General features: G+C 43.3%; 2 protein-coding genes and 1 non-coding gene across 3 annotated transcripts; 1 reads left to right on the top strand and 2 right to left on the bottom strand.

The window, feature by feature from the left end:
* The first annotated feature begins 1,269 nt into the window (after window positions 1-1,269).
* On the top strand, window positions 1,270-12,414 carry ZSCAN26 (zinc finger and SCAN domain containing 26). The gene is made up of 5 exons (XM_024764304.1): window positions 1,270-1,301; window positions 5,753-5,899; window positions 6,843-7,328; window positions 7,638-7,755; window positions 11,197-12,414. The coding sequence occupies exons 3-5, from the start codon at window positions 6,909-6,911 to the stop codon at window positions 12,096-12,098; spliced, it is 1,440 nt and encodes a 479-aa protein (XP_024620072.1). The 5' UTR covers window positions 1,270-1,301; window positions 5,753-5,899; window positions 6,843-6,908; the 3' UTR covers window positions 12,099-12,414.
* Window positions 3,867-3,928, bottom strand: LOC112412613 (U7 small nuclear RNA). The gene has a single exon (XR_003005842.1). It is a non-coding gene; the product is annotated as a U7 small nuclear RNA (small nuclear RNA).
* On the bottom strand, window positions 4,669-5,745 carry LOC112412604 (protein BEX3-like). Its single transcript, XM_024764341.1, has 2 exons — window positions 5,734-5,745; window positions 4,669-4,995 (listed from the first exon to the last, which is right to left on the bottom strand). Exons 1-2 carry the CDS (start codon window positions 5,743-5,745, stop codon window positions 4,669-4,671), a joined length of 339 nt encoding a protein of 112 aa, XP_024620109.1.
* Window positions 12,415-15,054: the final 2,640 nt, after the last annotated feature.

The following is a 15,054-nucleotide window of genomic DNA, read 5'->3' as shown; positions in this document are numbered from 1 at the left end:
CTGACCCTCAAGGAGAAGATAACTCTCCTGATGATAGAATTTTTTTTTCTTTCCTGTTATGAAAATTTCAGGCTTGAAACAATATGAATTATGACATAAAACCATGGTTAGTATGATATTTGTTTCAAAATTATCAATGATGAAACCAAAGTTTGTTCCGGTTTTTTAAAGGGTTTATTTTGTTCACAGACTATAAAAATACAGTTTGTGATGAGGTGGGCAAGAGAGGGAATATTTGTTTTCTTCTGCAGAATTTATTTTTGTAGTGATATATGATCCCCTGCACCACCCCCTCACCCCCATACATTGCAGAGAATAATCGTTGATTATTCTCTCCCATAGTAATAGACTGTAACTGAGCAGGACCCTATGGGGCCTCCCCAGGACAGACACCTCCCCCATATCCTCTGCTGTGGCTCCTCTCTGAAGTATAGATACATAGATAATAGTATCTGATGCATTCTTCCTGAGTTGTTTTACAGATGCTAAAATTACCACCAAATGGAAGAAATTAACTACTTGATGATCATGAGCCCCTAGACCTACAGGCTCCTAAGAACTGATAACGTTAACCGCCCTGTTACCACAACACCAACCAATCAGAGAAGTGTGCAGGAGCTTGACCACCGTCACCTGGCTTTTAAAAAATGCATTGCTGAAAACCTTTGGGGTGTTGGGGGTGTTTTGAGCACGGACCACGCGTTCTCCTTGCTTGGTCCTGCAATAAACCTTTCTCTGTTCCAGACTCCGACGTTTTGGTTGGTTTGGCCTCACTGTTCGTCCAGCTCACGAACTTGCGTTTTGTAACAATTCTGAATTTTTTATTACCTTAAACCCTTCAATACAAATATACGTTCATTGTTCAATTTAATATTCAAAATACTTCGACATTTATTTTTTCCACTGTATTTGATGACTTTTTAAATTGGGAAGACATGGTAATATATGTGTCCGTGTTTTAATTACGTGAGTAAGCAAAGTGGAACGCCAGCTGTTTGTGCTAACAGTAAAGTGAGCTGGCCCGTTTTTTACATGAATAAAATTAATTTTGGCTTAAAAAATGAAAAAACAGTAAGCGCACAACGGGACGCCCCTCTCAGCCTCGGGGCTTGGAGAACGTTCAGCCAACCTTTGGGAGCTTGGCCGCCTCCTGCGAGGCGGGAGCAGAAGGCCATCGAGCCGCGGTCCTCCCGCAGTCCTAGAGCGACGCTAAAGTGAACCGCGGAGCGAGAGCCGGAGATCAGCAAAGAGCTAAGACGGGGCTTGAGAGCGATTGGCCCTTCCTGCCGGTCGTTGGAGCGGTGAGTGGTGACTGTGCCACAGCTTGGGGAGGAACTGCAGCCCGTGGGCTGGGGATTAACTGATTCCCTGAGGGTGGAAGTGCAGGGAAGCCTTACCCGACAGAGAGGCCGTGTGGACTTGGGGCGGGGGCGGGCGAGAGGTGTCAATCCTGGGCCCTAGGAGGGGAATGATGCTGTGGATCTAGTTATTGGGGCACAACCTGCTGCTGCATATTTTTCATCCACTGAGCTCAATTTTAAATACCTATTAAAGGTAAACCTTGGTAACATTTGAGCAGAAACCTGAGGGAGGTTAAAAGATCTGTGTGGCCTTTGGGGGTACGAATTTTCTAAGCAGGGGGGAACAGCAAGTGCAAAGGCCCTAAAGCGGGAGCTTTTTTAACATGTTCGAGGAATAGCAGGGAGACCAGAGTGGTTGGAGCGCAGTGAACAAGGGGGAAGTGTGTAGAAGATGATATCAGAAAGATTGGGGGGTGGGAGGAGGCCTGTAGAAAAAGTGGGCATTGTATTGTGTAAGGAATTTGGTCATTTCTTGGCGTGAAGAGTTGTCGGAAAATCTTAAGCAAAGGAAAAACAGCTGACATGTTTTAAAGCATCTACAGCTGGGAACTCATGATGCGAACAGACTGTAGGAAGGCAGGAAAAAAGCCGGTCCCAGTTTGAAGGCTGTCAGGCAGGGAGAATCCTCTCTTACTTGGGGAAAGTCAGCCTTTTTTTTTTTTTTTTTTTTTCGGTACGCGGGCCTCTCACTGTTGTGGCCTCTCCCGTTGCGCAGCACAGGCTCCGGATGCGCAGGCTCAGCGGCCATGGCTCACGGGCCCAGCCGCCCCGCGGCACGTGGGATCGTTGCGGACCGGGGCACGAACCCGTGTCTCCTGCATCGACAGGCGGACTCGCAACCACTGCGCCACCAGGGAAACTCAGGAAAAGCTTTTAAGTAAATATATTTTACTTTAATTTTTTTTTTCTCTTTTTTCTTTCTTTCTTTCTTTTTTTTATTTTTTGCGGTACGCGGGCCTCTCACTGTTTTTTTTTTTTTTCTATTCTGGCCTTCAGCTGATTGGATGAAGCCCACTCACATTAATGAGAGCGATCTGCTTTCCTCAGTCGACTGATTTAAATGTTAATCTCATCCAAAAACGCCTTTACAGAAACACGAGAGTAATGTTTGGCCAAATATCTGGGTACTCGGTGGCCCAGTCAAGTTGTCACATAAAATTAACCATTTTTATTTTCTGTCTAAGAATCATTACTTTCGCAGACTTTTTTTTTCAGTTTCATTAAGAGTTCCATTGCCCCTTGAACAATGCCGGGGTTAAGGGCTCCTACCCCCAGTGCAGTCGAAAATCTGAGTATAACTTTACAGTCAGTCCTCTGTATTCACAAGGCCACATCGCAGATTCAGCCAACTGCAGATTCAGCCTATTTATTGAAAAAAAAAATCCATGTATCAGTATAAGTGGACCTGCGCAGTTCAAACTTGTGTTGTTCAAGGGTCAACTGCAGCAGGATTGGCTTTTTGAATTATAAGTCCATTTTTGACAGAAAAATATCAGCTGGGAGTGCTACTCTAATACACATCCAGGTTGTGGCCTCTCCTGTTGCGGAGCACAGGCTCCGGACGCGCCGGCTCAGAGGCCATGGCTGACGGGCCCAGCCGCTCCGCGGCATGTGCCACCAGGGAAGCCCTACTTTAACTTTTAAAAGATATTTTCAAGCTAATCCATGTATCAGTATAAGTGGACCTGCGCAGTTCAAACTTGTGTTGTTCAAGGGTCAACTGCAGCAGGATTGGCTTTTTGAATTATAAGTCCATTTTTGACAGAAAAATATCAGCTGGGAGTGCTACTCTAATACACATCCAGGAATATATAACAGCTGGGTGATATTTTTCAGCTAGCTGTTATATATTTGGAATTTGGAACCTAACTGGCCGCAGCCACTAACTGAGCCTCACGCATATTGGTTCAGAAGTGTGTGCCAGCAATTGGCAGACACTAGTCACTGATTTCTAGAGTCACTCAAGAGTTGTCAAAATCAAGAATGCTCACTCTACACATACCAAGAGCCTGTTTCAAAGGACGATGGTGGAATTCTCTAAGTTCAGTTTTGACATGTTGGGTTTGAAAGGCTTTTGTAAAGTATCCAGAAACCAGATAGCCAGAAGGAAATATAGATATGGCACTTTTGAGGTATCTGGGCTGAAAAATAAGGAAGTCATCAGCATAAAGATAGTAATTGAACTTACAGACATACCTGTCCTCTACATTACCCCCTCCTATCTTATGTCCTATTTCTCTCCTTCCTTTCAATGTCCTATTTTTTGAAAGTAATTTTTGCTTACTCTTGCCATTTTCTCATTCTCCTGTGGCAAGGTGACTGTCCTCCCTATCCCATGACCAGAATTGCCTTCACAGAGGTCACAGTGACCTCTTTGTTTTTTAATTAAGTGCATATGTCATTTCGTAGGTGAACGCACCTTCCTATAACATTTCACTCTCGAACACTGCCTCTTTATAATTCCAGTTATAAATCAGTCAGTTGCTATTCTTTTTCTGGGGGTGGGGGGATGTTCCAGTGTGGACCAGAAAACCTGCTAAACAAATTCTAAAAGAGCTGTACCACTATTTAGTTACTATTCTTTACAATTATTATCTCATTTACCTCAAAACATCTCTGTGAATTAGATATTACCTTCATTTTACAAATGAGTAAACGAACTCATTTTGTAGCTAGCTCTGTAAGTGACAGAGCTAGACTAGAACCCAGGCCTGTCTGAGACCCAGGCTCTTTCCATCACTCCACACTTACAGAAACAGATCCCCTTGGCCTTCTAGATACTACTATCCTTGTTTCCCTACCTCTGCAGTTGTTCCTTCTTACTTCTCTTCCTTACATGTAGGTGTTTCCCAGGGTTCCAGCCCACTTAGCCTTTTCCCAGCCGTAACTAACAACTACCCTGAACATGTGAGGTTTTCCAACAGTTTTGTGCTCAGACTTTTCTGTCTGAAAAACCCTTTCCCGATTTTCTTGCCTAACTTTCACTTGTCTTGTAAGAGTCAGAAGGACTCACCTCCAGAAAACCTTTTCTTTCTTTCTTTCTTTTTTTTTTTTTTTTTGCTATTTAATTGCTTTATTAGCTTTACATTTTCCCATGCAAATGGGTGAAACTCTACTGTTGACAGAAACTTAGATTGGGTGCCCAGGCAACCTCCAGTGAGAAGCTGGTAACACAGAACCCACCTGACACATGGAAATTACATAAGGTTCACAGCAAACGGATCAGTAAAGGCATATCAGGAAAATGTAAGGAGAAGGAGAATGAAAATGGGAATCACAGTATTAATCTCGTGGAAAATGGCAGGAGTCAAGGCATAAGGCAAAATTCATCATGATGGTCATGGTGATTAGAGAGCTCCCCCATAAGGATACGCAGACAGTTCCTCAACTGCAGCTCCCTAAGTTTTCTCCTGATTTCTCTCATCTCCTCCATGAACATTTCCATATCATCTCCATCTCCACCCATCCCATCGTTGACCTGCCTCTTGGGTATGGCCCATGGAAAATTAGGGGCAAGTCGGCGAGCCTGTCCCTGTCTATTATTTCCTGCTGGCTGGTGGCCTTCGCCCCCTCCCAAAGGGCGGTCTTGCTCTGCATTCTGCACAGGCTGCTCCACTTCTCCGTTTTCCTGGACCTATCCTCGCTGCCGCCTGCTCTTGATTCTTGCCACGAGTGCGCCTCCTAGACGCTTAGTCCCGCAGACCTGCAAGGGGCCGGGGTGGGGACAGGGGGCTTCAGAAAGCCTTTTCTGACCTGCTGATTCACTTGAGATTTCTTACGGAGCAGAGAGCTGTAAAGGCCAAGGAGTTCTTTTATCTCTGTGTCTCAGCAACTAAGCGAGTCTGGCACATTGTAGACAATCTGTAAATGAGATGAGTTATGAATATCCGTATATTCTTTTAGTTAATTCTGAAACTGCTTTAATTAATGAACCTACAAGCAGTTTTACTCATTTTGTGTCTTTTTTCCCCTCTCAACATTTGGAGAATTTTCAAATCTACCGAAAATTTGAAAGAGTAGTACAATTAATACAATATACCCCTCATATAGCAGCAGCTGTGAACTTCCTGCTACATTTGTGTTCTCTCTCTCTCTCCACACACCGTCCCCCATAATCCCCCCTCCCCAAAACATTTGAAAATAAGTTTTAGTACCATCTCCTGAGAATAAGGATATTCTCTTATGTGACCACCTGAGAAAACTTAAGATCTACACACTTTTTCTGTAAAGGGCCAGATAGTAAATGTTTTGAGCTTTGCAGGTGATACGATCTCTATGGCAACTACAGTTGACCCTTGAACAGAAGGGTTTGAACTGCATGGGTCCACTTATGTGCGGATTTTTTCAATAAATATATCAATAGTATCAATACCTGTGTTTTCATTTTACAGATCTTTAAGTGTGGGGAATTGTGTTTGATTAAAGATCACAATATGTGGAGTCAAAAGAACTAGAGTTTGAATCCTGATCCTATCCAAGCTGTTTCAGCTTCCTACCCTTGGTCATCTACCAGTTCCTTTGTGTTTGAGGCAGAAATAGTAAGTAGTATACGGATTTTTGACTACACAGGGGTCAGTGCGCCATTGTTCAAGTACTCAGTCCTGCAGTGTATTGTGAAAGCAGATGTAAACACTATCTAAACAAATGGGTTTGGCTGTATTCCAGTAAAGTTTTATGTACAAAAACAGCCTTTGGGCCCTATTTGGTCTGCTGGGCCATAGTTTGTGTGTGTGTGTGTGTGTGTATATATATATATATATATATATATTATTCATATTCAGATTTCTGAATTCTTCAAAACATATTTGTATCTTTTTTTTAACTTAAGAGCAAATTTCACACATTGCATTTTGCTGTATCTCTTTAATCTAGAAAAATACCTTCCCCACACCTTCTTTTTATTTTCACGACATTGATTGTTTGGAAGAGTACATGCCTATTGTAGAGAAGCTGCATTCTGGACATTCTGGATTTATCTGAAAGGTTCCTCATTGTTAGGTTCATGTTAAACACTTTTAGTAAAAATGCTACCTAAGTGATAAGGCACAAGCTCAGTTGTCTTGCTGTTGGTGTTACTAGGTTTCATTTGATTAAGTTTGTGACTGCCAGATAGCTCCATTCTTCCCCTTGTAATTCATAAGCAATCAGTATGGTGATTCTCTGAGACTATGAGCTTGTCCTTTCCCCCTACTCCTTTCACCCAATGATTTCACCCATTTGTGGTCCTTGATTGAAACAGTTATTTCCTCAAGGGCTACAAAATGGTGATTTTTTCAAATCTGTTATTCCTGCTATGTTAGCTGGCAGTCTTCTGTAAAACAGAGTCTTCTCATTTTGTATGGTTGTTTCAGAGAGAAAAGAAAAAGGATAGTAATTATTGGAAATGTATAAACCCAACAAAGGGGTGTTGCTATTGTTGTTATTATCATTACTACTACTATACTATTACTGTTTCTGTGATTCTTGTTATTACATTTTCAGGGGTATCCCTGAGGAGGCAGTCAAAAGAAAGTTCTCTAGAACAGAGAGAGCAGTCTGAAGCTGGGGATGGCAACAGCATTGGTAACCACTCCTTCCCCGGCTCCTCTGAATCTGAAGAAGGAGGGACTTCACTTAGTGAAGGAGGATCACCGCTCTCCTCGGGAACAGGGGGCCAAGCTGCAAGGAAATGGCGCAGGCCTTGGGCAGGAGCCACTGTGCAACCAGTTCAGGCAGTTGCGCTATGAAGAGACCACAGGACCTCGAGAAGCGCTGAGCCGGCTCCGGGAGCTCTGCCGACAGTGGCTGCGGCCCGACGCCCACACCAAGGAGCAGATCCTGGAGCTGCTGGTGCTGGAGCAGCTCCTGACCATCCTGCCTGAGGAGCTGCAGGCCCGGGTGCGGGAGCATCACCCAGAGAGTGGGGAAGATGTGGTTGTTGTACTGGAGGATTTGCAGCCAGAACTGAGAGGAACAGAACAACAGGTGGTAAGGGTCAGATGCGCTCTTTTGTAGGAAAGCAGGAATTGAGACCTCTGGCCAGAGTGGTGGCCATGAGCTCACCAGTGGGAGAATCGTTAAGCTTTGGTTCAGTTTCTTTTCAGTCTGGCTGTTCATTGCTGAAGGTCTTATCTCAGCCTTACCTGTCTCTGGTGGGAGGAAACTGAATGTGCTCCAGCTTCTCCAGCCTCTTTTCTTTGCCCTTCTGTGGTTTCTCTTCGCTCTCTTTTCTAACATAGAAGTGTTTTTCTGAACAGCAGTTTCCTCCTAAACCCACGTGTACCTAATCATCCCTAGGACCCAAACCAGGCAAAGAAACAGAAAATGCTTGTGGAGGAGACGGCGCCTCTGAAAGCAGTGCTGAAGCAGCAGGTCCAGCCTGAGGGTGAAATTCCCAAGCCCAAAAGACAGAAGGGTAAGAAGTAGATTGCATCTTCCTGCATGTGAGATGTGGTGGGCTTCATGGTCCCCCCCACACCCGAGGCCCTGCTCAGCACACTTGGCATTTTGCGTCTTGTTCTTGTTTTGAGTCAGGTTTACTGAGGTGTAAATTACATGCAGTAAAATTCACTCTTTGTAAGTGTACAGGCCAATGACTTTTCACAAACATGAAATAATTGTACTTGTCTAATGATCACCACAATCAAGATATAAAAGTTTCCATCACCCCAGACATTTCCTTTTCCCCTAATCCTTGTTTCTGTTTTTGGATGTTTCTAGTTTGGGTGGGTTTTTTGTTTGTTTTCTTTTTTTTTTTTTGCGGTACGTGGGCCTCTCACTGTTGTGGCCTCTCCTGTTGCTGGATGGAGCACAGGCTCCGGACGCGCAGGCTCAGCGGCCATAGCTCACGGGCCCAGCCGCTCCGCGGCATGTGGGAACTTCCCCGACCAGGGCACGAACCCGTGTCCCCTGCATCGGCAGGCGGACTCTCAACCACTGCGCCACCAGGGAAGCCCTGGGGTTTTTTTTGTTCAGTTAAAACTGAATGTTTCTCCTGTGTAGACGTTCACCTTCCTCTTCTCCCCATTACTGTAGGGGTGAATTAAAAAAGGAGTGCTAGTTTCTTACCCAAGGCAAAGAATTCCAGCCACATGATTCATTACTCATTTTTTCTTACCACATTCAAATTATTGTAAACGACTACTGTCTTTTACTTCTAAATGTTACCTGAATTATTTTATTTTGCTCTACCATAGAAATAGAAATTTCTCTTTCTAATTTGTATCCCTTTCATTTTCTCCTCTTTCCAGTCTGATACAAGCCCTGCTTCTCTTTTTGTTTTACTGTCTGTCATTTTAGTGCTTCCACTGAAGTTAAATTACCTCCTGTTCATTCTCTGTCATTTAAACACATTCATTAACGTTGCTCTCCTCGTTAAAGCCCTTCAGTGAGCTAAGTAGTGTTATTCTTTCAATTTTTTTTGATGTTTGAAAAATTCCATAATAAAAAGTAAAACATAAAAACCAACCCACCACCTTCAGTGACTCCCAATAGCCTTTAACAAAGGCCTCACACGGCATGTTCTGGCATTTGCAGACCTTGCAGCCCCATGTCCACTAGCATCACCAGCTTGCTCCGATTTGCTTGAGACTTTTAGCTCCAGCTGTTGCATGTGCTGGGAAACCCCTCAGTCCCAGACACATTGGGCTAATTAATCGCCCTTTGTCCCACCTGATCACACTGTGTGTTGCCCTCATGTTGAGTTGCATTCCATTTCCCATTTGCTCCTCTTCTGTCTGGAATACTTTTTCCTCACTCTCCCTGGCTAATTCCTCCTCATCCTTCAGGACCTAGCTTAGATATCACTTTCTTTGTCCTTCCCTAATTTTTCCAAGTCTGGATCAGTTTCCCCACCTCTGCTGCTAGAGCTCCAAGTTTTCTCGTACCACGGAACTGATCGTATTATATTAGAGTTGCTGGTTTACTTCTCTTTTTCTCCCACCAGACCAAAAGGGCATGGGCTTTGTTTTGTTTCCTGAGTCTGCTACTGTCCCTGGACTAAAGTAGACCTTCAGTAAATGTCTGTTTGATGAATGGCTGATTTCAATTCTAAAGGCTCCTTTTACCTACTACCTACTCCCCCTGCTCAATTTCTGAGTCTGCTTCAAAAGTCCTCTTCTTCTGGAAGCTTTCTGAGTAAAGTCACTGAAAGAGAGAGGCCTACCTTTTCTAAACAGCCTTGCAGAAATGAATTTATGCCGTGTAATCAGTGATGGGTGTTTAAGTATGAAAAGTAGATTTAGCAATAGTAGATTCTTGAAACTGTTCCTTACCCTCTAGATCTGTTGAAAATGGTATTTTATATTCTTCTTTTATTTATTTATTTACTTTTGGCTGCGTTGGGTCTTCGTTGCTGCATGCGGGCTTTCTCTAGTTGTGGCGAGTGGGGGCTACTCTTCGTTACGGTGCACGGGCTTCTCATCGCAGTGGCTTCTCTTGTTGCGGAGCACGGGCTCTAGGTGCGCGGGCTTCAGTAGTTGTGGCATGCAGGCTCAGTAGTTGTGGCTCGTGGGCTCTAGAGCGCAGGCTCAGTAGTTGTGGTGCACGGGCTTAGTTGCTCCATGGCATGTGGGATCTTCCCGGACCAGGGCTCGAACCCGTGTCCCCTGCATTGGCAGGCAGATTCTTAACCACTGCACCACTAGGGAAGCCCCATTATTTTATATTCAAGTTCAGGTTGTTTTTCAGTTTTGGAGGCCCCTGCCTCCCCTTTTAGTTGTGTATGTCATTATAAAATCACTGGAAAAGAACCTCTCTTGTTCTCATCCCTTAACTCTCACTCCCTCCCCCATGGAGCCTACTTCATCCTCTTGCAAAAGGCCTTTACACATAGTACATGTTTTTAATCTTCCCTCTCCCACATGTGCTTTTACTTTCCCTGATGTCTCCTTCCCACTTCCCCTTCACTTTCTCATCTACTCTCACTCATTAAATGATCTGCTGCCTTTATCTTGCTTACACGAGGTAACCCTCATTTGCTTGTTATGAGTGCTGCTTAGATGCTCCTTCTTCTATTTTCTCCATCCATCTCCCCTTTTACTCTCTCATTCTGACTTTGCATCCCCTTTCAGGCTCCTGGACTTAAAAGACTTATCTTATCTACTGTTCCCTCTCACCCTCTTCCCTGTGTGTCTGAGCTAAGGTTTTATTCAGCACACATTGTTATAATTTGCTTATATGTCTTATGTTCCAGACATATAAGCAAATTATTACAGCACTGAGACATAATAGCTCCATTGAACCACACAGGAAAGCAGTTACTGCCGTCCAAGGAGATCAGGAAAGGCTAAGACATTTTTGTGGACTTCATGTTACCCTCAAGGCCTTGTGGCCCAGTGTTTTTGATTTATTGGTGAGGAGACTGAGCCCAGAGGAATTACCTAAGATTACACAGTTAATCATGATAAAATTGGCACCACGTCTGTGTGTCTTCATTTCCAGTTTATTTCTTCATTTCTGGTGCTAGCCCTTTCTTATTGGCCCCAGGGTACTCAGTTGACCTAGCTTTCTAATTTTCCACATGAGGCCATTATCAAGAACATACAGCCATGCCCTTTATGACAGTTTGCTTGCTTGCTAACTTCTGTTTGTGTGTATGTATGTATAGATGTGCGTATCACATGATAAACCTCAAACCATTTAAAATAAGTTGCCTCTCACCATAATCCCCCAAAGGCAGCCACTGTTAAACAGTTTCTTATGTATCATTCCATGTATGTTCTATGCAAACACCAGCACCCACAACATTTCCACTTTGCACACATGGCTTGATTCAATTTTTTTCCCTCCTAATTGTAGATTCCTTTCCCTAAGCACCAAAAAACAAGTAACTGGTGGTATATATTTAATGTTTCAGGTGAGGAGACAAGGATTGAGAATGGGAAGCTGGTTGTGGAGACAGACTCCTGTGGAGGAGTGGAATCATCTGGGAAAATATCTGAACCCAAAGAGGCTTATTATGAGGACTCTAACTTGGATAGGCATCAGGCCAAGGCCAAGGAGACGACTGACTATAAATGCTCAGAATGTGGGGAGGGGTTCATCCAGCACTCAGACCTGATTAAGCATGAAGGTTCACACAGGGGAGAAAAGCTCTGTGAATCTGAAGTGTGTCAGAGTTCTAGTCTTACTGGACATCAGAAAATCCACTCTAGAGAGAAGGGTCATCAGTGTCATGAGTGTGGGAAAACCTTTCAGAGAAGTTCACACCTTGTCAGACATCAGAAAATCCATCTTGGCGAGAAGCCTTATCAGTGTAAGGAGTGTGGAAAAGTCTTTAGCCAGAATGCAGGCCTTTTGGAACATCTCAGAATCCATACTGGAGAGAAACCTTACCTGTGTATCCACTGTGGAAAGAACTTTCGGCGCAGCTCTCACCTTAATCGACACCAGAGAATTCACAGTCAGGAGGAGCCCTGTGAGTGCAAGGAGTGTGGGAAAACCTTTAGTCAGGCCCTACTCCTCACCCACCGTCAGAGAATCCACAGCCACTCCAAAAGCCATCAGTGTAACGAGTGTGGGAAAGCCTTCAGTTTGACCTCAGACCTTATTCGACACCACAGGATTCACACTGGAGAAAAACCTTTCAAGTGTACCATATGCCAGAAAGCCTTCCGACTAAACTCACACCTTACTCAGCACGTGAGAATCCACAACGAGGAAAAACCATACGAGTGTAATGAATGTGGAGAAGCCTTCAGACAGAGGTCAGGTCTTTTTCAACATCAGAGATATCACCACAAAGACAAACTGGCTTGATGAGGTGTCCTCTCCTTACGGACCATCAGAGACAGTACATTAACGAGCAAGCCGGCACTTTAGGAAAGGCGCTCTAGCCAACCCTGGCAGAGAACTCTTGGGGACCAAGTTGGAGGCTATCTGCCTCCTCTCTCTTTCCTTCGTTTTCCTTGTTGTCAGCTTTGGGCCATAGTAATTTGACCCTAGACCCTGGGGGATCAAAGGTAAATAGCATTATTTACTGCAGGACTTCTCAGAGCCTTTAGCATGCTAAGTGCATAGCTATGCATCTCCAAGTAGTAGAGAGCCTCATGATTGAGTGAGGGCTTTAAGTCAGCAATGAATCAAGTGTCCACAGATTTACAGGCTTAAACAGAAAAAGAGCAGGTTGATATTTTTGCATATGCTACAGCAACAGACTCCTATACAATAAAACCAATGATGTTTGGAAATATATCACACTCAAAAGGTATCTTAAAGCACAGGTTAATGGTAAACATTTTTTAAGTCAGCAATGAATCAAGTGTCCACAGATTTACAGGCTTAAACAGAAAAAGAGCAGGTTGATATTTTTGCATATGCTACAGCAACAGACTCCTATACAATATAACCAATGATGTTTGGAAATATATCACACTCAAAGGTATCTTAAAGCACAGGTTAATGGTAAACATTTTCGCCCACTGGTTTTATTACCCTGCCTGCCCCTAGCATTATCCTCTCCTTCCCTACCCCCAATCAGCATTTTGGAAAGCAAAGATGATCTAATTTTACCATTTCGCAGCCCCATCCCTGCCATAATACCTCATTGATTCAAGTTAGAGAGTAAGGTTTTATTTAGACTATGGAAGAGATTTCATAAGCCATTTGAATGAACTGGGCTGAATTAATCCAAGTAGCAACTGTCTTACTTCATAACTCCAGTGTCAGTATAGTGGCTGCTGCATAGAAACTTCAAAAAATGGGGAAAGAAATTGGACTTTTTTCCTTTAATACTGAGGACAGAATTTTAAAATCCTGCTTGTTCTGGAATTTTGAAAGTCAAATCAGAAAAACAGCTTGGGAAGGAAAAAAAAAAGTTAATCCAAGTAGCAACTGTCTTACTTCATAACTCCAGTGTCAGTATAGTGGCTGCTGCATAGAAACTTCAAAAAATGGGGAAAGAAATTGGACTTTTTTCCTTTAATACTGAGGACAGAATTTTAAAATCCTGCTTGTTCTGGAATTTTGAAAGTCAAATCAGACAAACAGCTTGGGAAGGAAAAAAAAAGAAAAAAACAGCTTGGAAGAGATCATGATCTTCATGTTGTGAATGCCAAAATGTCATGGTAATGATGAAGAATATTAAGCTTAGGGAAGTCCACTTCTGAATATATCACCAGGATGATAAACATCACTTGCTGATTGGTGGTAGCTGCTTGGGGTACTTCTCACTCTGTCACGTGAGTGGGAAGACTGGTGAGTCCTCATGTTTTGCTGAGGTTTTTGTTCAGCTGAGTATAGTTTAAAAACAACAAAAAAAAGTGGGAATGATGTAATAAAGGTTTGTTTTGCTCTTAAGTAGAAAAGGCAGAGACAGCAGTCCAGCACTGGTAAGGTGGTTTCATGACATCACTAGGGAACCCAGCTTCTGCCTTTCATGCCATCATTCCTTAAGGTCATCATCCTTGATGGCTGCTGAAGCTCCAGCCATCACATGCAAAATGTGGACAAAAGGCAGAAGGACAAAAGAGACTCCTCCTGGTCAGTCAGCTCCCTTTAAGCAGCCTTCCTGTAAATCACTTCAGCGGTTGTATCATAGGCCAAATCTTAGAAAAGGGAAGCTGGAAAGTGTGTCTTATTCTGGGTTGCAGAATGCCCAGCTGAAAATCAGTCTTCTGTCACTAAGAGTAAAGGGGAGAGTGAAGGCTGAAATAGGCACTTGGGGGCCTTTTATATAGATATATTTTTTATTATTATTTTTGGCTGCGTGGTGTCTTCCATTGCTGCGCACGGGCTTTCTCTAGTTGAGGAGAGGGGGCTACTCTTTGTTGTGGTGGTGAGCTTGTCATTGTGGTGGCTTCTCTTGCTGCGGAACATGGGCTCTAGGCGAGCGCATAGTTGCTCCACGGCATGTGGGATCTTCCTGGACCAGGGATCAAACCAGGGTCCCCTGCATTGACAGGCAGATTCTTAACCACTGCGCCACCGGGGAGGTGCCTGGCACTTAGGAGTCTTTGGCCCGCTTCCCACTCGGATCTGAGTGGATGCAAGCTGAGCAGAGCAACAGTTAATACCATTATCTGGAGGAGGACCAAATCAGCAGGAGAAGCAGCTGTAATTTTTTGAGAAATTAAAGAATTTCATGGAAAGTCAGTCATGTTCCATTGCTTAGGAAACCATAAAGGTATGTGTCTTTATTCTGCCTTTATGAGTAAAATTAAGTTGATAACAGGGATTTTTCCAAGAGTTTTAAGGGGTGTGCTGAGGTTTGTACCTAAACATTTAGCTCCATGTCATAGTTTAAATCTATTTGATTCTGTTCAGTTTAAGGAAAGAACATGGAATATCTTTATTATTCTCATTAAAAAGCAAAGATAATTAAAAGATTCAAAGTATGAACAATTGATATATACCTTAAATATATGGAAAATTTATTCTGGCTTTCTCTTTTCATGATGATTCCATAGTATAGGTATTATAAGCATTCTAAGTTCATTTACACCTTAACCTAATTCTTCCTTACAGTTCCACAGGAACTGGTGTTCTCATCTGTACCCTGGGGCAGATCCATAACCACCTGGGCAAAATTTTGGATACAGATATATTTAAATAACGTGTTTTCCTTATTTATTCCTGAAAACTATAGAAATATTGAACAAAGGGCAAATGTTATAACAGATCTTGACTGGGGTTTTGCTTGCAATGTAAGACATCCTAGACACCCTAAAAGGCAGTTAAAAATCTTTTCAGAGAGCAGAAGTCCAGGAAGACTAAC

This window comes from Neophocaena asiaeorientalis, unplaced genomic scaffold (genome assembly GCF_003031525.2).
Source record: "Neophocaena asiaeorientalis asiaeorientalis breed wild unplaced genomic scaffold, Neophocaena_asiaeorientalis_V1.1 scaffold239, whole genome shotgun sequence".
NCBI classification, from domain to species: Eukaryota; Metazoa; Chordata; class Mammalia; order Artiodactyla; family Phocoenidae; genus Neophocaena; species Neophocaena asiaeorientalis.
This window is presented reverse-complemented; position numbering and strand designations above follow the sequence as displayed.